The sequence below is a fragment of the Folsomia candida genome, unplaced genomic scaffold, assembly GCF_002217175.1.
Source record: "Folsomia candida strain VU population unplaced genomic scaffold, ASM221717v1 Fcan01_Sc015, whole genome shotgun sequence".
Taxonomy (NCBI): domain Eukaryota; kingdom Metazoa; phylum Arthropoda; class Collembola; order Entomobryomorpha; family Isotomidae; genus Folsomia; species Folsomia candida.
Genome location: NW_019091207.1, coordinates 3177784 through 3202110, shown reverse-complemented (window position 1 = coordinate 3202110; position 24327 = coordinate 3177784). Strand labels below are relative to the sequence as shown.

The following is a 24327-nucleotide window of genomic DNA, read 5'->3' as shown; positions in this document are numbered from 1 at the left end:
GTGAATATCAAATTGTTCGAAAATTTGTTAAGATTGACACTTCTGACGTGTTTTCGACTTTTGTGTCTTATTTGTGTCAAATTTAACAGTTGATAACCCTTATGTGACCTTTATATGACCTCTGAGGTCAAAATGGAGGTCACCATTGAATTCGGGGTTAAATTTCAGTTGAAATTGAAATAGATATGTCCTATGACCTTTACATGACCTCTGAGGTCAAAATGGAGGTCACCATTGAATTTGACATTGAAAAATAGTTAAAAATGACGTGTCACATGTCAAAACTGACAAGTGACACTTTTTCGTCACTTTTCGTCACCGTGACGATGTCATCGTCACAGGTGACGTCCAAGCACAAAAGGACATGAATTTTCGAATTCCTCATTGAAAAATAGTTAAAAATGATGTGTCACATGTCAAAACTGACACGTGACACTTTTTCGTCACTTTTCGTCACTGTGACGACGTCATCGTCACAGGTGACGTCCAAACACAAAAGGACATGAATTTTCGAATTCCTCATTGAAAAATAGTTAAAAATGATGTGTCACATGTCAAAACTGACAAGTGACACTTTTTCGTCACTTTTCGTCACTGTGACGACGTCATCGTCACAGGTGACGATGTCACAGTGTCCATCTTCGAACTCGTCCTGTCCATTGACGTTAGGAGTTTACGTTCAAAATTTCAAGTGTCTATGTCTTTTCGTTCAAAAGTTATCGGAGCTACGGACAGACAGACGGACGGACGGACGGACGGACGGACGGACGGACGGACAGACAGACGGACATAACGATCTTATAAAGGGCTTTCACCCCTTAATAAACCCTCGCAAACGCGCATACAGAAGTAGCTTCAGATTCACTCCACCCCCACGACAGCGGGGGAACACTTAATTTCAGTGTATTTCATCCATTTTTTTAATTTCACTGAAAATCTCATTTTTCCCCGACAACACCCCCTGGCGCCCAGGGGGTGTGGTACAACTCGGGAACACTTAATTTTACTCTATATCATATATAGATTCAATTTTTGTAAAAATCTCATTTAGCCCCGACCACACCCTTTGACGCCCAGGGGGTGTGACACTTCAGGGATACACAAAATTTCACTCTAATTCACCTATAGAATCAATTGCACTAAAAATCTCATTTTGCCCCGACCACACCCCCTGGCGCCCGGGGGGTGTGGCACATCAGGGATACACAAAATTTCACTCTAGTTCATCCATAGATTCGATTGCACTAAAAATCTCATTTTGCCCCGACCACACCCCCTGGCGCCAGGGGGTGTGGTCCGGTTGCACCCAAAAGTTGATAGGATCCTCCCCCTGGGGTCTTATGTATGATGGCGAAAACCGATTTCGATTATCTTTATCCGTTCTCCCGTTATCCTGCTGACAGACGGACAGACAGACAGACAGACAGACAGACAGACAGACAGACAAAGTCTTCACATAAAGTAGCTGAAGCTACTTAATAACCCCCATCTCTTCGAGTTCAATCTTGCAACCTTATCACTTCAAACACGGTAAGTGGTGGTTTTGATATTTTGATGGGTTGGGAAAGGGAAAAATCCTACTCTGGGCCGAAGTGAGCGTCAATCAGGGGAGAAATCTCTTTATTGACGTGAAAGTAAACCGCAATGCACAGTTTTTTTTCTGCCAGCTTTCTCCCTTTCTGTGCATTGTCATGATCTGAGGAGTAGGTGGGGAGGAGCTGGCTACTTTTTGATGTTGTATTGAGTACAACAATTACATTTCTCTGTTTGTCTCGCAGACATTAACGGAGAAAGTCGTGGTGCCGGTGGACTTCGGACTGTGTGAAGGAGGTGCAGTGATAGTTTGAGGTAATTATGCCAATGTTCTTACAATGCTGTTAATATGAGTTTATATGTATGACTATGATGAAATGCAATACACTTTCTACCAAACTATTTCAAATGCTAAAAATAAAAAATAATGCTACATTATTTAATGCATGTTGGTTTATTAATTGATAATTGAACAGGTGTCCAGCTCATTGATCAACCAACATGGTGAAGTTTACATGTGCAGTTTGTGACTCACACACAAGTGTCCGGAGAAGCATGCGTCCAATATCAGGGCAACAAATGTGGACAGTACTACCAAATGCCATGCTAAAAGTCGGAAAAACTGCAAGACTCGATCATCTCATCTGTAGTGGATGCCATGGTTTCATCAGGGGCAGAGTGAGACGAGGATCAAATGTAGACCTGCAGGTACGTCTGAACCAAGTACAGACTTCCAGATCTCGTAATCTTCAATCAAGACGTCATGTGGAGGAGGATTTGCAAGACCAGAACGATGAAGACATGACGAATACCAGTAGCGATCATGAGGTGCCACATGATGAAGAGTTAAGTCAAGCTATGGTCATCGATGCACAGGTCCCAGATGATTCTTTTGAGCAAGATGCGCCCCAAATCCAACATCACGATCCAGTTGTAGAGGTGCCGGGTATTCCATCAGCTACGTCCAACGAGAATAGGTGCCTTATTTGCAAGACATCAGTTCGGACCCGTATCAAGCGCCGAGCCATTATTGAAGTCTTCTTGAGACGAGGAATCCTAATTCCTGAAAACAATAGATGCTGCAAAGACCATCTGGAGGATGAAATATTGAAACCGGAGGACATGGATGCAATTGAAGTTGAAAAGCCTTATTCGACGCTTACAGGAAAGCAAGTGGCGAAATGGTTGACTACCTTAAGACAACTTGCAAGAGAGAAAAAATTGCCCATTGATTTCTCCAAAAATTCGTCACTCACCAACTCGGATTACGAGATGTTGCTAGGAGTATCGATAGCCAGTTTTGAAGTCCTACTCAAACATTGCGAAGGTCCCTTAAGGAATAGTCCAAATCGTACTATTCGTAGTGCATTGGCCATATTTCTTATGAAACTTCGACTCAACATTTCTCAGAGAGTTCTTGCATTCTTATTTGGTATTAAGAATCAGTCCACTGTATCCGAAAGCATCTCAGCTGTCCTTGACGCCCTTCTCTCCACCTTCGTTCCACTTCACAGCGGGTACAACCACATTACAAGAGAAGACCTCCATGAGAAGCACATGAGAAAATTCTACACAGAAATACTAGGAGTACCGCCCGAATCCTTGATCCTTATTCTCGACGGTACATACCTTTTCACACAGAAAGCCTCAGACTTCAAACTCCAACGTAGAAGCTACTCAAGTTACAAGAAGAGGAATCTTTAAAAGCCGATGATGGTTGTTTGTCCAGACGGATACATAGTTGAAGCCACAGGACTGTTCTATGGAGATTGTGGAAACAATGACGCGAATATTTTGAAGAAAATGTTGGAAGAACATGAGTCCATCATGGTAATATTAGAAGATGGAGATGTCTTAATCTTAGATCGTGGTTTTCGAGACGCCATTGAAGAGGCGGAAAGCCAAGGACTTTCTGTCTATATGCCAGAATTGATAAAGAAACACCAATCTCAATTCACGACTTCTGAGGCTAATCGTTCTAGGCTTGTGACAATGCTGCGATGGGTAGTGGAATCTGCGAATGGAAGATTGAAGAATAAATTCAAGTTCTTTGATGATACAATTGCTGCTAGTTACTTCCCCAAGCTGCCCGGATTCCTCAAGGTTGCAGTTTCAATGCTTAATGCTTTTTCCCCACCACTTTTTACTGAAAGTGATTGGAACGAACAACTAGTTGAACTTGTCAGCTCCCGACTTGAAGCAGAAAATGCTGTCCAAACGTTAGTAGAAGAGAATAATTTACAGAGGAAGAGTGTTCTATGGAAGAATGCGGATGAGGATTGTGTACTCGAGTTCCCTCAACTGTCAATGGAAGAATTAAAAATTATTACTCTGGGCCCTTATCAAATAAAGATTGGAGCCCTGTACAACATTCAACATGCACCATCTGGATCCGGTTATGAATTTTTGTTCCATGAAGAAATGAAGGATTTGATTCGAGCGAAGTTGCAATCTAGATTCAACAAGCGTACTCATCACACCTTATGGATTAAATTCACCCCATGGGGACGCGGACCGGAAGCAGTCATAGGCTGGTACTGTCTCTGCAAGAATGGAGCAAGAACCCTTGGGTGTTGTGGACATGTAGCTGCGGTAATTAATTCACCATAATTTAAAACTTGCTTATTATCAGCTTTAGCATAACGTGGCTTCAGGTTCTTCGTTACTTGTCTCTGGATCGGTTTGTTCCGCCAACTCACAGAAGACAGTTGGACTTAGAAGAATACATTGACGCCACTAGAAACCAACAAGTTCCTTCCTCATCCCAACCTGGTCCTTCTCAAGGTGCCTTGGTAGAGGATATCGTCGAATTGGTGGAAGATTCTTCCGATGAAGAGGAGTTCTCGGATTTCGAGGAATTGTTAGATCTTTAAAAGTTATTGCCGGATATTCTGAATTACACATTCTGCAGTTATTTGTATTAAACCTGTTTTTTTTGGCTCGTCAATTCTGTTGCATTTCTCTGTGTACTGTTTCCGATTTTTGTAAAATGCTGTTTTGCGATTTTGTCACAATAAAACTGTTTTGTAACACACCCGTAACCTCTGTGGTTCCAAACTTGATTATAGATGTATGAAAATATTAATTAAGTTACAAAGTACTCTAAATATTAACATGTACATATTTACAAATACATGCATATGTAGATGCTTAGATATATAGATACATACATATGTAGATGCATACTTATATAGATACATATATATGCAGATGCTTACATATATAGATACATACATATGTAGGTACATACGTACATATGAAGATGCATACATATAGTTACATAAACATGCATGTATAGATTGCCTGAGGTCACAATACCTCAAGGGACCTCTCTACCAAGTTTTAGTTCCATCGGAGTCGATTTAAGAGAGATCAAAACCAGTGGGGGTCAGTCAGTGTGGGTGTACAATTTTTCTGCATATCTCGTGCATAACAACACTGAAATACTTGCATCACAACCAGCATATATTGCTTGGAAACTCTTCAGAAATTGGTAATTATTCACCACCCAAAAAAAGCCCTTAATTTTCCTGGGGAATAAATGAAAAAGGGAGAAAATTCCACCCAAAACGATAACCATAGCAGATACCGTCCTTTGTGTACAAATTTCATCAGAAAATTCGATTTTTCAAGACCGGATCATTCCGGCGTAAATCCCGACAATTACGCAAAACAATTACGCAAAAAACATGTGTCATCAAGTTACAAAGTGCAAAAACATGATTTTTCTTTTATGCAATTATGCGTGTCAAAAAAAACAGTTTATCGGACGGGTTTATCTTATCCAAAAATGTGGCGAGCGGCACGGCATACCATGAGATTTTGGGCAATTCAAATTCGCGCAGTTCTTGGTAACTTTGTAAAATCTGCATGTAAACTGTTTGAAACAATTTTACAAAGCTGTTTACAGTGAAATTTTACACAGTATACAACCCGTTACTGATTTACAAACATTTCATCACTATGTATTGAATTCTCTGTGATTTTAAACGCCGTCAAATATATTTTGAGATTGTTATCATCAATCATTGATTAAAAGATACGTCAGCAATTTGACTCCAAAACAAGTATTTTTTGACTTATCGTTAACAAATATTTTTGCAATGAATAGATGAATGCAAACCTAGGAAACCTGCGTAAGCTTGCAACTCAATTAATACAAAGTTCATAAATACGAAATTTTGCAAACTTCGCAATTTTGTTGAAGATCAAGACAACGCCTTCTACAAACTTGTAAATATTTTATCAACTTTTGCACGTTACAGATATTACAGAGCTTGATTCACATTGCTTGTCCGCATTTTATAATTTTCCCGTATGTACATATGAATTTTGTTTTAATAAATTGAAATGGCCAGCAATTGAATCTAATAATTATCTGTAGAAAATATTAATTTCAGGTAATCACTGTTACGACGTGGAACACAACTAAAAAACATAAACGAAAAAAATTCGTAATATATTTACATGAAGTACGGGTGCGTTTGATTTCCATAACACGTGCAAATTTGAATACTTCGAGAGGTTACAGATTTTAAAGAGTTTATGATTATGATTTCAATCAAATTGTGTTACGCGCAATGAACTATGAGTGCACTTTAGTTTCTGCCTGAAATTTGAATTAAGGAAAATGTTATAGATTCGCTTGTAGTTTTCGCAAATTATATATTTCATTTTATGCGACATTTTTTTGCTTTGTTGGGAATAATGAATTTTTAAAGATGAGTTTTAAAGACGAGGAAATTTCACATGGCGATCTCACCAATAAAAAGTTACCTTTGAATTAAGCGAATTTTAATATTTGACAATTGTTTAGAAATTTCGAGAATTTTAATATTATAAATTGCATAAAATAAAAAAATGTATCAAGTTTATTACTAAACAAAATTGTCACTAGACATTAACAAAATCTAATTGGATTTCATCTTTACTATAAATAGAATAAAATACATAAACTTGGCGTCGATATCCAACATATTATCCAAAACTGTTGCAAATAATTTTATTCGTGATTAAATTTTGATGCAAATTACGACCATATTTTATTAAATTCTTAACCTTTTTGCAATTACGTACACCAAAGCTGGGCAATTGCTTAATTTTAATGATGTCGCTGTGGTGATATATTTTTCATTGTAAATTTGTTAACGTGGGACTCAATGACTAAAAGACATTTGCAATTCGTATTCACATTTGCTCACTTTCCTATTAAATTTGGCAGTGAAAACCCTATTTCAAATTTATTTTACTTAACTGGGTAATTATAGTTTCGAATCTTTTAAAATTTTAAGGTTTTGCGTAGTGTTGCCACAAGCCCATGGATGGAATAGGGAAAAATCCTATCCCATCCATGCGCTTGTGGCAACATTAGTTTGCGTCATTTAGAACCCAAAATTTAAAATATTTTAAATCAATGTAGCCTTAATCAGCTAAGATGTGGATTTATGGAAATGAAACTACGGCATTTATAATTCCACCCCCACCCAAATCCACCCCCACCCCCACTAAATCCACCCCCACCCCCACCCTCATCCGACTCAATTGATACAAAGTTGGCAAATACGAAATAAATTTTTGAAACTTAAATTTACTAGTGAACATAAACTTTGGCATGTTACGGGTTTTACAGGTTTATATGGTTTTTGTTTTACTAAATTTAAAATGTCAGGCAACAAATCTAATAGCTTGACCTGTTGCAAATATAAATTTCAGTAAAAACAGTTTACGAGGTTGGACACGGCAAAAAAAAACGAAACAAAAAAAGGTTTGTTTTACTTTTATTCGTGGAAGAAAAAAATCAAAATTCTAACCTCCATGCAATGGAATGTTAACTTCGGGGGGTCACAGATTTTACAGACTTTACGATTTCAATCACATAATATCGTTACGCGTAACCCTATTATTTTCTTAAACCAGAATCTCGTCTGTACCATTTGCTGTACTACACATTTCAGGCAAAAACTGCGTTGAGTAGAGAAAACAACTAACAAGACTTAAAAAATACTATTTATTTGTGACATTCAGATCAAGTGCGTCCTCTTGTTTTGTGAAAGTTTGAATGAGATTTCGTATCGGGTCAAGTGTCCGGGCAGTCTCGGGGACTAGGCAAGTAAGGAAATTCAGATGTTTTTACCCTCGTTAAAATAAAATTTGTAAAATTTGTAAATTTGTTTAGATTCATAATTTATGAAGTTTACCATGCGGTAAGACAAAAAACATTCTGGTGACAAGAATTGCAAAGATTGAATAAAGCGTAAAATATTGTAGCTTAGTTGAACACGTTTGAGGAATCTAAAGATTAAGGGATCTAATGGTCATCCAATGGGACCATTAGATCCCTGAATGCGTGATGAATGTTTTATTTGCTTAATTAATTAATTTCATTAATGATATTTAAATTATGTAATTAAAAACGCAAATTAAAACTTGTGCTTATTTGGGTTCAAATTAACTCGAATTTTTGTAACGCAGTAAGTTTACGACTAACTAATTTTTATGTGAACATTGCAAATAAACCGCATTTTCCAAGTTTTTCTATTTTTCACTGTTCAACGCCGCTATCAGTTTTTGTCTGAAATTTTTGTATCGAGGAAACCGTTGCAGATAGGATCCCACCGTCCTGCAATTAAAAATTTCATGTTAGGTGACAGTTTTTTACGGTATTGGGAATAATGGCTTTTAAAGATGAGGAAATTTAACAGGGCCATCTGCTAAATTAAATTAAGCCAACTTCAATATTTTACAATTGGTTAGAAATTTTGCGAATTGTATTACCATAAATTGTATCAAAAAATTGTGTCATCTGAAATTAAAATTTTCGTTGAGAGCAAATAACATCTCATCCGAATGTTAAAAAATAATACGAAAAAAAATTAAAATTGAATGCAAATGACGACCATAATTTATTAAATTCTTAAGCTTTTCGAAATTATGTAATTACCAAATTTTGGCAAATTCCTACATTTTTATGAGGTCTATGCGATAATATATTTTTTAAGTCAAATTCTTTTAACGTGGGACTGAATGACGCATCACCAAAATGATCAAAATGAGCATATTTTTAACCATTTTTCGGTTTCTAGAATTTATTTTAAAATTCTGAACGACAAATTTGCCGTCAGTTAGTGATGTTTTTAAGTCAGTTTCGAAGCGTTCTAATTTTTTTAAAGGCATCTTAAACTTGAAATCTCTTGCTTCAAAAACTGCCAAAATCTGGAGTATATATTGTTAAAAATTGACAACTCCATGCTCAAAATTGTCACGCAGAATCTTTAAATAAATTCCCGGAGCCGAGAAATTACTAAAACTGTGCTGATTTTGGTTATTTTAGCGATTAATCACTGAGTCCTCGTTGGGACTAAATTTTCAAAAATTTGAAAATAGGCTTAAAAGATAATAATCCAAATACAGTTTGACCACCAGGTTTCGAAATTTCGCGGAACACTTATGTCCGGGAGAACTTATGTCGCGGCGCACTCTCGTCGGGAGCACTCATGTCCAAGAGGAACGCTTGCGTATAAGGCGTGCTAAATATTTAAAACAATTATCAAATGGTATATATGCCATTTGATAATTGTTACCAATTCTCATTCAAATCAATCCTCATTAGCACGGATCTTTGTAAACTGTGCAACTTTTACAATAATTATATTTTTTAAATTTATTTAATTCAAAATAAAAAGACACCTTGACCTGAGTAAAAAGATTTTAGGCTGATTTTGCATAGAAACAATGGGTAAAGGTTTGCAAGTTTGCGGATTTTATTAATTTTACAAAGTTATCAATCACTGTGTAAACTATGAATGGCCTCATTATAACGTTACGGAAACAATAATGGAGATTTTACCTGGTTACAAACATCCTCGTGAATTGATCACAATTTCAATTTTTCCACTAAATTTTGGTAGGTTTGGTTTAAAAAAAATTGGTTTTAAAATAATGGTTGATACAAAGCTTGCCGATTGTGTAAACTTTGCAGGTTTCGAATTTTATGAACTTCATATTTACATTATCCACCCAGGTTTCTTATTTTATTAACTTCGTAATTAAATAACTCAAATTGCGTCGTTAAGATAACAAATTTAAGAGAAAGTGTTTATTCGATTTGGAACTTGATATAGCATACTTTTTATAAATCAGGTTTATTAAGATTTATATAAAGATCTTTTCTTTTTATAAGTCATAATCTCAGTATTTGCGAAAATTTTGAAAACCGCTTAGATTTTTGGAAATTTTTTTGAAACCGGTTCATAAAAATTTGTTGCAGATATCGTAATTCTTTAATATCAAGCTATTACTATATACACGGTATTACATCTACTAAATAATACCGAGAAACACAGATAAGCGTATATGGCAACTTGTATGGCCAGGTTTCGGGTGAAGATTTTTCGGAAAAAAAGTTTCAGAAATTTCCAAGATTTCCTAAACATTTTTTTACTACTTTACAAATTTTCATAATTATTCAATTCCTTGTGATTTTAAACGCCGTTAGATATATTTTGAGATTATTGTCGTCATTTATTTAACCGTAGATTCGATGGCTACTCGTTCTAAGATAATTTTTAGTTATTAGTTACGGAATATGTATTTTTTCAAAAAATAGATGAATGCGAAACGCACGACTCAATTAAGAAATACAAGGTTGATGAGAAATCTTGCAAACTTCGTATTTTTTTGGTAGATCACGATAACGCCTTCTGCAAATTAACTAGTGAAGATTTTATAAACTTTAGCATGTTACGGGTTTTGCAGAGTCTGAACCACATTCTTGCCCTCGATCTAAAATTTCATCTGTGTTTGTTTATATGGTTTCTGTTTTATTACCTATAAATTTAAAGTGTCAGGTAACTAATCTAATAGCATGATCTGTAGGAACTATAAATTTCAGCTAAAAACTGTTAACTATGTGGGACATGACCAAAAAAAACGGAACACAAAATTGGTTTCTGTATTTTATTTCCATTTCCTCGTGCAAGAAAAGAATCGAAATTCTTGGGACGCTAACTTCGCCAGCTCGTGAACAGCACTACATAATAGCGTTACGTACGATATTTAGATACGATATGTTTAAGTTTAAATTTAAGTTATAATAAGTTTATGGATTTTACTAATAGTAAAATCCATAAACTTATAAACTTTTCCAAAATTTTCCAACCATTTCTAAGTAAAATTAGCCCATAATTTTTTGCAAACTGTCTCAAATCAAAGGGGTCTTCTTATTTTGTGAGCATTTGCTAATTTTTTTTGAGAAAATGCCGGATTTTATAAATTAATGTAAATAAGATAACAAATTTAAGAGAAAGTGTTTAATCGATTCGGAATTTGATAGCATACTTTTTATAAATCAGGTTTATTTAGATTTATATAAAGATCTTTTTATAAATCTTTTTAAATATCTTAATCTCAGTATTTACGAAAATTTTGAAACCCGCTTAGATTTTTGGAACAGGTTCGTAAAAATTTGTTGCATATATGGTAATTTTTTAATATCAATCCATTACTACGTGGTATTACATCTACTAAATAATACCAAAAAACATAGATAAGCGTATAGCGACTTGTATGGCAAGGTTTCGAGCAAAGATGTTCCGGCAAAAGAGTTTAAAAATTTCCAAGATTTCTCAATCATTGTTTTTTTTACAAATATTTCATAATTTTTGTGAAATAATTATGATTTTAAACGCCGTTAGATATATTTTGAGAATCTTGTCATTAGGTTTTTAGCGGTAGATACGCTTGTAGCTAGACATAAGATAATGTAATTTGGAGTTAGCAAATATTTTGCAAAAAATAGATGAAACTTACGAAACGTGCGAAACGTAAGACTCAATTAAGTAATACAAGGTTGGTGCGAAATCTTGGAAACTTTTCCAAATATTAAAATTAGCTCACAAATTTTTGAAAACTGTCTCAGATAAAGAGCGTCTTCTTATTTCGTGAAAGTTTACACAATTATTTTGAAAAAACGACGGATTTTATAAGTTACTCAATTACTCAATGAGACAATTCATTGTCTGCATAACTTCCAAATTTTTGTCACCTTCCTCTAGTCATGGTTCCGGATTTTGTAAAGATTTTACAAATGACTGCGTGAATTGCCGCATTATACAAAAATTCCCATCTCATTCTTAAAGATAACTTGTGCAAATTTCAAAATTCCCTTAACTCTGGGAGGATCAAGATTTTCTGGAGTTTATGATTCCAATCACATAGCATTTATATCAACAACTGAGAGCGAATCCATATCATTTTCTGTCATACACATCTCACGAAAAATCTGCCAACGGTGTTGACAAAACTTTTAAATACTATTTCTTTGTGTCACAAAGTTTGTGACATTCACATGGTGAATGTTGTGAGATCGCCTTATTAAATTTCCTCATCTTTACAAAGTCATACACAGTTCCCAACAAAACAAAGAAAATGTTGCAAGAAATGAATTTTGTGGATTCTGACAGCGTATTTATCTAAAACGTTTTTGGTCACACAAATTTCAGCCAAAAACTGATAATGGCGTTGGATTTGGAAAAAATTGCAAAACTTAAAAAATACTATTTATTTGTGATATTCACAAATAAAAATAAATTTGCCTTTTCAATTTGCCCTATTCAACGCCAGTATCAATTTTTGTCTGAAATTTAGTAGAATGAAAAACGTCTTAGGTTCGATTTTACTTCCCTTTAATAAAAGATTTAATTTTCCGCGACATTTTTTTTTACAGGTATTCGGAATAGCTTTCGTAAATTTCTTTGTATGCTTTTTTTCCACTTTTTCATTTCCCCACAGCCGAGAAATGATTGCATATTATTCATTTTAGCGATTTTGACGATTAGTCATCCAGTCCTCGTTGAGGCTGAGACTATATTTTATTACTTTTTTTCCAATTTTTTGAAATTGTTGATATCAAAGTTGCGTAAAAAAAGTTCGCTACATTTGAGAAATTTTTGACGAATGATTCCACTAAATTGGTCGGTGTGGAGGTTGGATTTTCCTTCAGTCTGCATTCCGCGTCGAGGTAAAGTTTCTTAAAATTTTGAAGATAGGTTTTAAAAAGGATACGTTAATGAAATTTGACGCCTTTGTAAACTTTGTAGTTTTCTGATTTGTAGAGCTTCATAAATTATTTCTGGACCTCTGTTTCACCTAGTTTATTTTATTTATTTATTTCATAATTAAAAAATACAAATTGTGTCGTTAAGCTATGTAAAAAATTTGAGACGGTTTTTATGTTTAGGTGATTTTAAACCTGACAACAGGCTTCTGATTAACGGCAATTTCTGTATTTTTGAAAACCGATTAGATTTTTGAATCGTAGAAAATTTCGTAAACTGAATTAATTTGGGTGTCCACATGTCATACTTGCAAGTTTACAAAGAGACAAATCACGAAATCCTTGGTAACTCTCTCAAATCCGTAAACTTACAAAGTTTTACAAATATTTGAAAGGAAATTTCACTCTTAAAATTTTTGAAAATTTTCTCACACCAACAGAGTCTTTTTATTTTGTAAAAGTTTGGAAAATTATTTTACAAAACTTTTAGATTTTACAAAGTTCTGCTTGAATTTTCTCAAAGATTTCGTTGAAGAATCAGCATTTTGGTTGATATTCGGTACGCTTTTTACAGGTTTAGTGAATTTTTATTAATAGAAGACTTTTTAATATACCTTTTTAACATACACAAATATGAAATCTATTTACTTCTTTAATTTACTTGAACTTCAAGATTTTCAATTCTGGGTTTAAAATGACGCAAATTTTTGAAATTTTCACTGAATTTTGTTTGGAGCCCAATTTTCCTAAAATTTACATAGGTTCGAAACCGTTTCCAATAATGTTTCAAAAGTTTGAATTTTTGTAAATTTTTATATAAATTTTGCAAAACTGCAATTAAATTTAGCAATTAAATTTTGCATATACAAACGCCGTTACATATATATATTTTTAGATTATGTTCAATTAGTATCAAGAAATAGATTGAGTAAAAACTTAGACCATAAAAGTACCAATACGGTGCCTTTTTAATTTGTCATTAACAAATATTTTTCAATAAATAAATGAATGCAAGCCAGGAAAATATGCTAGCAATGCAATTAATACAAAGTTTGCAAATACTAAATTTTGAAAACCTCTCAATTTATATGTTGCATCGAAAACAGTACGTCCTACACAAATTTACATATTAAGATTTTATAAATTTTTACACATTACGGATTGGTAATTTTCACTTGTTAGAATCACATAGTTATTTGATTTTTAAAATTTCACTGATGAAGTTTTTGATGCAATCAAATCTTGATGCACAATTTTTAGCGATATAAATTTTGGGCAAAAACACGTAAAAAATAGGCCAATGAACAAATTTATACATATATTTACATAACCGTAACGACCCCTTTGATTTGCATAATTTCAAAACTCTCGGAGGTTACAGATTTTACAGGGTTTACGATTTCAATTATGTTGTTTTGTGTACTCTATAACAATAAAAATCAGAATTATGTTTTATTGGGGATAATCCAAGGAGTATCTAAAACATATTTCTAATACTGATTTTACATAAAAACTGATAATGGCGTCGAATAGCGAAAAAGTAAAACTTTTCGATTTTGCAAACTTTTGAAAGTTATGAATTTTTTCCGAGTTAACGATTTCACTTGATTTTGATGAGATGTACAACTAATTTATTTGCAATCATCTAAATTTAACGAGAAATTTACATTGTTAAAATAATTAAACTAATTATTCTTCTAATTTTTTAGACAGTTTACGTATTTGTTTCGCATGAATTTTTTGGAAATGGGCGTACTCACGTCAATTTTTTATTTCGCTCGTAACCGGTTTAGCAAATAGTTTGTTAAGTATATAATCTTGCAAAATTTGAAAACAGAAATCTATAAATTTTCGAGAAAAATTCATATGAAATTTGGAAAATTTCTCAAAACTTATTCATTGAACACACTGTTAGAAATCTGGTATAGTCTGGGAGGTATTGATTGTCGGTATTAAAGTTGCTTCCGCTCGGTATTAAAATTATGTTTGCTACTGATACGGTAAAACTTTAATATTGAGCCATTACTGCATGGTATAACTTCTTAATACCGCTTGGTATTATTTTAATACTGGATTTCTTAGAGTGTAGTCACAAATTTTTTTCCTTGCCTGAACAAAATGTTCCATTTCCGACGATTTTCAGAAACCAAATTCTTTTAAATTCTTAAACGTCCATGTTCTCGACTTTTCCCACATTTCACCCTCGCTGGTCACGATTCCCAAATTTTTTATTTGTGTAATATAATATAATACATACATAAATTCGTAAAATTGCATATATGTAAAATAAATATTCATAAACCCATAAATTCTGGAAACTTGCAAACTTTTATACAATTTTATAAATATTTTACTGCAAAATGAGCTTACAAACTTGACTAAACTTACTCAGATCTAGGAGGTCTCTTTATTTTGTGAAAGTTTGTAAAATTATTTTTTACAAAATTTATGGATTTTACAAGTTTCCTATGGCTTCGCGATCTATCCCATTGTTTCCTTTACTTTGACCCACAAAAGTTTGCAAAATCGTACAAGAAATGGGGAAAATTGGATAACAAATCTTTGCCAATAAGTCTAAGGGCGCATGTAGTTTTACATGAAAATTAGAAATAAACAACATTTTCTAAGTTTTGCCAGTTGATCGCTATTCAACGCCAGTATCATTTGTGTGTGAAATTTGTATGAAGGAAAACGTCTTAGGTTCGATTGTATTTTAGTAAAAGTTCTCATTTTACGAGACATTTTTTACGGTATCGGGAATGGCTTTCGGAAATTTCATTTTATGTCGAATTTTTTTTTACTTTTTTGTTTCCCCACAGCCGAGAAATGATTGTAAATGTACTGATTGTAGCGATTTTGACGATTAGTCATCGAGTCCTCGTTGAGGCTGAGACTATATTTTATTACTTTTTTCCAATTTTTTGAAATTATTTCTATCAAAGTTGGGTAATTGCTAGATTTTAATGAGGTCAAATAATATGTGTATTTCTTAATTGTAATGTTTTAAGATTTTTTTAGTCATCAAGTATTTTCGGATTGGTTATCGTTTTGTGAACGTAGCCTGGAATGGGTACGGCTTAAAGGCGAACCCAGGTCTCAGGTCGAGCCTTGGTTTTTCCTGGCCGACGGGAACGCTGAGCTTGTATCGTCCCACGATAATTGTGGTCAAGAGAAACGTCACCAGATTTGCGTACAGCTCTCCTGGGCAGTTTCGTTTTCCTGGTAAAATTAGGCAAAAATTTAACAAAAATTAAGACAATCATTTTGACATTGTTTTTATAAAGTTAAAAATTTTAACTAAATACATGTCCGCCCTCTGTCTGTTAAATTAAATATCCATCATTTTAATTTAAAATCAGTCTAGCTTTTTAATTTTTACGTTCCTTTGTACATACTTAGTAAATATTTTACCATCTTTTCGTAAATGTTATAAATACAAATTTCCGCGATTTTTCATAATGCATAATCGCCCTAGTTTCGAAAATTGTATATTTTAAAAATTTTGCGTCATTAAAACCCCGCAACTTGAAATACATAAAATTATTAAAGCATAATTACTAATTAGGAAAAAAAAGGTACACGAACGGCTTCGGATTTTGCGAGCTTGTTGATTTTGTACTGTTGACTTTACATAGAAAAATTTTGCAGAAAAAACTAAAGTGTAAATTATCGCCCCTCAATAAAAATTAAACAATTTAAAACAGATTTTCAGATTGTGTTTGTGTTTAAATAGAATGTAACTTCTATAATTATAGTTTCTAAATTGGCAAGATTTCAAAATTTTACGAAAAACCCAAAATTTAAAACATTTAAAACCATAATTTTATGTCGGATACATTATGGCAATGCCACCTGTGACAATTAAAATATACAAATTTTATGGAAAAACCGATAATGGCGTTGCACAGCGAAAAAATAAAACTGACAAAACTTTTCAATTTTCTAAACTTTTGTAAGTAGATATGTGAAAAATAGGTAATGTTTTTAGATAACCTGACTTATAAAAAATCCAATCATCTTGAAATTTGAATTTCGGAATTTTTTGCCGGTTTTTGAAATTCAATAAAATTAAAAACTCTTTCAAATTTTTAAATTTTCAAAAAATATTGCAAGTGGATTTTTTATAAATCAACTAACAATGCAAGTCTTTTACGTGTACAACTCAGATCTGGTTGGGACCAATTTTATTTTGTTCACCACAAAAAATTAGCATACCCGTATTTTTTCATTTTTCATAATGCGCTAATTTGAGCGCGAGGCGCGAATTTCTATCCTATCTCGAATCATTTTGCAATTTTGTTCGAAGGACATGAAAAAGTCGGTGTACATTTATTTATGTTGCACACTGAGATTAAAATGTAAGCAAATTGCTACTGGGCGTTGTCTATATATGACCTCACCGGTTTGGTAGCGATTTGCTACAGAATTGTAGTAAATTTGCTACCATCTTGTAGCATTTCCTTATCCCGCTGTTACGCTACCAAACCCGTGAGGTCATATATAGACACCGCCCAGTAGCAATTTGCTTACATTTTATTCTCAGTGTATTTAAAGGCCAAAATTTAAAACTGTAAAATAATTGCAGTGCAATTTGTAACCAGATATTTTCATCGTTCAGGGTCATGTTTTCTCGAAACAGACCAGTTGCATCAAAAAACATCTCCCATCACATACTTTTCAGTGGAAGGTAGCCAGTTAATAGTTAGGCAATTTATGCCATTTTGTGTAAACTTTGTACCATTAGGAAAATTGTAGTAAAAACTTTTACATACAAATATAACAGCTTGCGACTTGGATACGTCTATGATCAGTTTTTAAGCTGCTGATGTTTTTTTCTGTTTGTAATTTAACCCCCAAACATTTAAACTATTTTAAGTTAATTTAATTAGAATTATGAATAAGAAAATAGGACAGGATTCTGAAAGTGAAAAAATGTAGTCTTAAGTGAAAAATTAGCAGAAAATTCGGAAACTCCAAATTTCTCGATTAACTTTGCAATTTTATTCTAAATACGAAAAAAAGTCGATGTGTATTTCTTCTGTTGCATTTAAACGCCAAAATTTAAAACCGGATAATAATTGCAACGGAGTTTGTAATTAGATCCAAATGTTTTGACCGAGAAGGGTTATTTTATCGAAACAGACGAATTACGCAAAAAAAATCTTGCTTCATACTTTTCAGACAGTTAATAGTTGTGCAATTTACGCCAAGTTTTGTAAACTTTGCAACTTTCGTGAAAGTATTTAAAAAAAGCTTGTACATACAAACAAGAGACTCTCACGACTTGGATAAATTACATTTACGATCTATTCCCAACCTGTTTTTTTGTAATCTTTGTAAACTTTGTAGTCTTTGTAAAAGTCCCCCTCCACACTTTTCAGTGGAAGGTAGGCCGTTAATAATGAGTCAATTCACGCTAATTTTGGTAACCTGTGTAACTTTATCAAAATTGTAAAAACTTGTAGAGATGCTCATTACTTGTATACATTTAGGATCAATTTTTATCAGTAATTTGATTTTGTCTTTTTTTAATCTTTATAAACTTTGCAAATTTACAAAGATTACTGTGTTACGAAAAGATTGGGGGTTAATTTGGTTAAATTTACTTACCAACGGAGAAAGAAATGATGTTTGCAGCATTGCAAATTTCGCGATTCGAAGTTAAAAATCGTTCTGGACGAAATGTTTCGGGATCTTGCCAGATGGATTTGTCCTCGTAGTAGAGACGCATATCGGTCAGGATTACCGTGTCCTGGAATTAATTAAACACATCTTGAATTTCACCTCTTCACCGATTTAACTAATCCTAAGCCTATCGTATTTAATTTGTGGCATGAAATTGTCTCAAAAATTTTTGCAAACTTTGTTTCGCAATTTTATCAATGAGGTAATTCCCACAGGCCTTGGTAACATTGTAAAATCCATTTCTGTAAACGTTTACAAATATTTCGAAGCTAAATTGCATCTCAAATTTTTGAAAATTTGTGAGGCGTAAGTGTGTACTTTTATTTTGTAAAAGTTTCATAAATTATTTCTCCAAATTTACAGATTTTACAAAGTTACGAAGGACTAAGTAAAATTTACCCCCGAAATTGCCACTATAATAAAGAATTTTATGAGTTTTAAATATGACAACCACTTGTAATTTGCGAGGTTTGCTAAGTTAATTTAAATCGACTTTCCCCACGGCATTTCAAATTATTTTAAAATCGAATAAATTACTTGTTACCTTCTTAATGACGTAATTCTTATACTTGAAATCCCACAGGGCTCTTCGAGGAACTGAATTTTGCAAAATTTTCGCATTCCTGTGTAATTCCAGGAGGAACGCTTGCGTATATGGCATGCTACATATTTAAAGCAATTATCAAATGGTAATTTAATTCTCATTCAAATCAACCCTGACTAACGAGGATGTTTGTAAACTGTGCAACTTTTACGACAAATATTGTTTTTTTTAAATTTAACATCTTAAATCGGTGAAAATTTGTAATAGATTGATTGTCTATAAGACGATTCTCATTCGTAATATTTGAGACAATTCAAGTAGTTCTTAGTAACTTTGTAAAATCCATAAATTTTGTAACACAACGTTATAAATTATTATAAAATAAAATAAAAGTACGCTCTTAATATGAGTAAACTTACAAAAAGTTTTCAGGCTGATTTTCCTCCGAAATATTTGTAAAAGTTTGCAAGTTTACGGATTTTCTGGATTTTACAAAGTTTCAACTGACTACATTAAATATATTTTTATTTAAGGCGCTGGTCGTTTAGATTTTTCGATATAAATTTATGTACTTAAAATGATTTCATTAATCGTAATATTGGAATAAACTTATTTTTATCAAGTTATTTAAACAATTATGAAAATTTTAATCGGTTACAAACATCCTCGTGAATCGATCATAATTTCCATAAATTAACCTCTTTCTATCCAAAAATGTAATAAATTTGTTCTCTCCCGGACCCCCTTGAATTGCGACAATTTCTTCGTAAATTTTCTGTTGAACCTCTGGATAGGAAATCAAGTAGAGAATGACACACTCCATGAACGAGCTGGACGTGTCCGTACTGCCGATGAGCAAATCTTGAAAAACTATTTGGAAGTTTTCGCCTAAATCAAAAATTTCACACAGAAATTTTAGACATAAATTAATCTAGTAAAATAATGAGGCAATTCACGCAGTCCTTAGTAACGTTGTAAAATCCGTAAATTGTGTAAAGTAATTTTACAAACTTTTACAAAATAAAGAGACGCCCTTGGTCCGAGTAATATTACAAAAATTTGTAGCTACTTTTCTTCAGATATGCTTCTAAAATTTTGTAAAGTTTACAGAATTTACGTATTTTACAAAGTTCCCAAGGCCTGCGTGAATTGTCTGAATTAAGTAATTGTTCCATTACGACAAAATATTTTTGCATCATTTGAGAAATTTTTGACGAATGATTCCACTAAATTGGTCGGTGTGGAGGTTGGATTTTCCTTCAGTCTGGATTCCGCGTCGAGGTAAAGTTTCTTAAAAAAAGATAAGGAGAAATGTACAAAAACTAATAATTTACGTAAACTTTGCAGGTTTCCGAAGTTTTGCATTCACTCATAAGTTATTTAATTGTTGATATATTCCACATTTACCTAGCTTTCTTATTTTATCAACTTCATAATTATATTAATACAAATCGTGTCGTTAAACTATGTAAAAAATTTGAAAGACAGATTTTTGTGTTCGATCGGGTTGAAGCCTGACAGGAAACTTCAGGAGTATTTGTAAAAATTTTGAAACTTAGAAAATTCTGTAAACTGCGTAAATTTACGATTTCACGTGTCAAAACGTAAATTCACGAAAATTCGCGAATTACTTGGTGAATTTTCTACAATCCGTAAACTTCCAAACTTTTACAAATATTCCAAACTAAAATTCGCTTTAAAATTTTTGAAAACTAACTCAGATCAAGGGCGTCCTTTAATTTTGTTTTATAATAATTTGCAAAATTATTTTACAAAGCGCACAACTGCGTAAATTTCCTCAAAACTTTCGATGGAAAATCAGCATTTTGGTTGATAATCGGGTACGTCTTTTATAAGTTCCGTCGATTTTTGTTGATGTATAACTTTTTAACGTACGCAACGAGTAAGGAAACAACGACCACATCTAACCAATAACTTAATTCACGTGATCCTCAAGGTTTTCAATTCTGGGGGATTAAAGTGACGCAAAATTTTGAAATTTTCACTGAATTTTGTTCGGAGCCTAATTTTCCCAAAATTTATACAAGTTCGCATAAACACCATGAAAGTTTTCACTTACTCCGGCTACTTTGTTGCAACTGTTGAAAAACGCCATTTGATCATTGTATCCCAAAGTTTGTGGGAAGACGAATCTCAAAAAGGGGAACGAATTGACAATTCCACTCCCACGACTTCTCGATCGAATAAAAGCGTCGCTTTTAACGACTAACATTTTGATGTCGTCCTCATCCCCGGGTTTTATCCGACCCTCCACCATTTGCCACATTATCGTGTAGATGGCAGAGCTGAAGAGTTGTGTGACCTCAAGGACACCGGAAGTCCCGATGATGGCGTCGATTTCCGAAATTAGCGAGTCCGAACACGTCTAGAGAAAGATTTTTAGATGAATATTAGATTTAAAATCGACTATTTATATCTTGCAGGGTAAAGTTTCAAGCAAAATTTTGTAGGCAAAATGTTTTGGGAAATTTGCAAGAGTTCGTAAATATGATTTTGAAAACATTGATTTTGTCAATTTGAATGTTGAATTTTGGATTAATATTAAACTGTTATAAATCTGGTATTGTCAGGCAGGTATTGATTTCTCGGTATTAAAGTTGCTACCGCATGGTATTAAAATTATACCAGTCCGTAAAAATTTGGTACCAATAGGGGAAAACTTTAATACCGAGCTATTACTACACGGTATTACTAATCAGTACCACTTTGGTAGAGTAACATATGAATACCGATTGGTATTATGTTAATACTGGATTTCCAAAAGTTTAGATTAAAAACTAACTAAATATTTTTATAAACTGTCAACCTTCACCTCGAATTAGAACTCATTTAACAAATACTTGGCTAATTTTGCAAAACCGTATGTAATAAATTGGTAAAACCGTGTTGAATAATTTTGCACAACTTTTGGAATAATTTAGCAAAAACGTTTCCGATAATCTTGCAAAACTGTTTATATTAATTTTGCAAAACTGCAATTAAATTTTGCATATGCAAACGCCGTTATATATATTTTTAGATTATGTACATTGAGTTCTTAGAAATAGATGGGGTAGAAGCTTGACCCAAAATAAATACTGTCATTTTGACTCATAGTTAACACATATTTGGCAATAAATAGATGAATGCAAGCCCAGAAAATATGCTTGCGACCCAATTAATACAAAATACTAAATTTTGTAAACCTCGCAATTTTTATGTTACATCAAAAAGAGGACACAAATTTGCATGTTGAGATCTTATAAACTTTTGCACATTACGGATTTGATATTTCCAATTATTAGAAACACATGGCTTTTTCTTTAATAAATTATGATTAACTGATAAAGTTTCTGAGACAATTAAATCTTGATGCACAATTTGTAACGATTAGATTTCCGCAAAAAGTGATAATTTTGACGTTGAACACGTCAACAACAGATGACTGAACAAATTTTTATACACATTTACATAACCGTAAAGAGCCTTTTGATTTGCAGAACTTAAATATTTCTGTCTCTCTGAGAATTACAAATTGTACAGAATTTACGATTTTGTGTAACTCTACACTCTTAAAAAACTGGTATTAAATCATTACTGACCGGAGTACATATGTGAATCTACCGGCACTGGTAATAACGAGGCAATTACCGTTCAGTAATGTTTTGGTAATGAAAAATTTACCACCAGGAACAAACTACTACCAATCCGGTAGGAAATTATTACCAAATTTTTTTTTTTTTTTTCGACTCAAATAAATTTAGGGAATTTCAACCCTTTATTACATATATTTAAGATTAGTTCGTACAATGAGAATTCCAAACACAACTATTCTAAAAAAAACGGAAGAATCATCATACAAATGCAGCTATAATTAGGCCATGATTTAAAATATGCCGAAAACTTAGAGATATAATTTCGTATTTCATTCATTCACGAAAAACTGAAAGAAATGGCTTTATATGATAAGGAAATAAGAAGATTCAGCCTAACCTGACACCTAAGTTGTTGACATACCCACGACGCCAGGTAATGGGTTGGGATCCTCCCTGGGGCTGTGGGTATGTCAACGCGTCCCTAACCTTACCGATGCCAAGTGCTAGGAAATGACTGAAAATAAAGAACCTTCCCAACCCGGGTACGCTCGCATTTTTTGAAATTTCTATAGGTTCTTTAAAAGAATTTAGGAAAGATGTGCCAAATGCAACTTAATACAAGAAGTAAAATTAAATGCTAATTACAGTTTAGTCTCCCACGGCGGTGGATCTTCTTGGGAGGAGGACTTTACTTGTGTCATCAGGGGTAGGAATTAAACACTGCCTCTGACTCACTCTGCTTCATGACCACGTTATTTAGTACAATGACAAGTCAATAAATAATTCTTAGGAAGAGATTTGTAGAATAATACATGCTTATGTAAGAATATTTTAACTACCTGAAGGTGGGAAATTTTATCAAAATATTATTTTAAATTGAGATTAATGTTTATTCTATTGTTGATCATAGTGTATAGTTTATATTTTTTCCATTTTCGATGGAAATTGTCCATCAAAACTTTCCCACCTCGCATGCAAACATGGAATTCAGACAATATTCGTCCGAAAACCATGTGCCTAAAGTGGGACAAATAATCAAAATTGTCCCCAAAGTGATTTAGAAAGTGAACATAGGACTTATATATCGTGCAAAGACCATAATAAATAAATATATTATCGTACTTCATATTTCGAGACCCATTAATCCCTGATCGAGAGACATTAGTCAGGTCTCTGCTGAGAATTTTTGAAATAAAAAGCCAGAGGGGCTGAAAATGGACACATTTAAAATAATGACTAGATTTTATATCTTTAAATGGACAAAAGGGGCAATCCCTACCCTCATGTATGCCCATTGACTCAGCCATTTTTGGCGTTAGACCAGTATTGTGCAAAAGTTTATAAATTACGTCTTTCTCTGGATTACTCACCTCGCTTTTTTGAAGGGTAAGCCAGGCGGAATTATTTAAGGTGTCGAGTGATACCTCAGACCATTTTATTTTTCGCACAATACGAGTACATAGTAAATACTGCTTGGTTTTCACAAAAGATTCAAACTCACCCCCGTTGCCGTATTTTAGGCATCGAAATGTGATACACTCTTGAGATAGTACATAAGTGTCAATAATATTACGAAATCAATGCGAGCACGGAGTATCTATGTTACTCTGCCAGATTTTTAACATGTACAATAATAGCAATCAGAATTTTATTTAATTCGAGATAATGCAACATGGATAATACACCTGCGATATATTTTTTGTACAAATTTCAGACAAAAATTGATATTGGCGTTGAATGGAGAAATGCCAAAACTTTTCGATTTTGTAACGTTTTGAAAGTTATGAATTTTTTTGAGTTTACGATTTCACTTGACTTTGACGAGATGCATAACTAATTTATGTACTACGGTGATCAAAATATTTACGAGAAATTCGCATTGTTAATATATATCTAACTACCTATTCTTCTAATTT

At 33.2% G+C, this 24327-nt stretch overlaps 1 protein-coding gene and 1 long non-coding RNA gene across 2 annotated transcripts; one reads left to right on the top strand and one right to left on the bottom strand.

Moving 5' to 3' along the window:
- Window positions 1-15434: 15434 nt before the first annotated feature.
- On the bottom strand, window positions 15435-21204 carry LOC110856389 (probable cytochrome P450 305a1). Its single transcript, XM_035856958.1, has 6 exons — window positions 20896-21204; window positions 19994-20105; window positions 19514-19703; window positions 18816-18933; window positions 18197-18338; window positions 15435-15805 (listed from the first exon to the last, which is right to left on the bottom strand). The coding sequence occupies exons 1-6, from the start codon at window positions 21100-21102 to the stop codon at window positions 15627-15629; spliced, it is 948 nt and encodes a 315-aa protein (XP_035712851.1). The 5' UTR covers window positions 21103-21204; the 3' UTR covers window positions 15435-15626.
- Window positions 21205-22672: 1468 nt separating this feature from the next.
- On the top strand, window positions 22673-23539 carry LOC118437682. The gene is made up of 2 exons (XR_004836277.1): window positions 22673-22953; window positions 23059-23539. It is a non-coding gene; the product is annotated as an uncharacterized LOC118437682 (long non-coding RNA).
- Window positions 23540-24327: the final 788 nt, after the last annotated feature.

What these genes read in the sequence shown, in the direction of transcription:
- LOC110856389 (XM_035856958.1), bottom strand. Translation starts at nt 21,102, where the DNA reads ATGTGGCAAATGGTGGAGGGTCGGATAAAACCCGGGGATGAGGACGAC. An exon ending in GTTGCAACAAAGTAGCCGGA is followed by an intron (nt 20,106 to 20,895) that starts GTAAGTGAAAAC and finishes TCTTTTTTTAAG; the next exon opens with AAACTTTACCTCGACGCGGA. An exon ending in TGATGCAAAAATATTTTGTC is followed by an intron (nt 19,704 to 19,993) that starts GTAATGGAACAA and finishes TTTTTGATTTAG; the next exon opens with GCGAAAACTTCCAAATAGTT.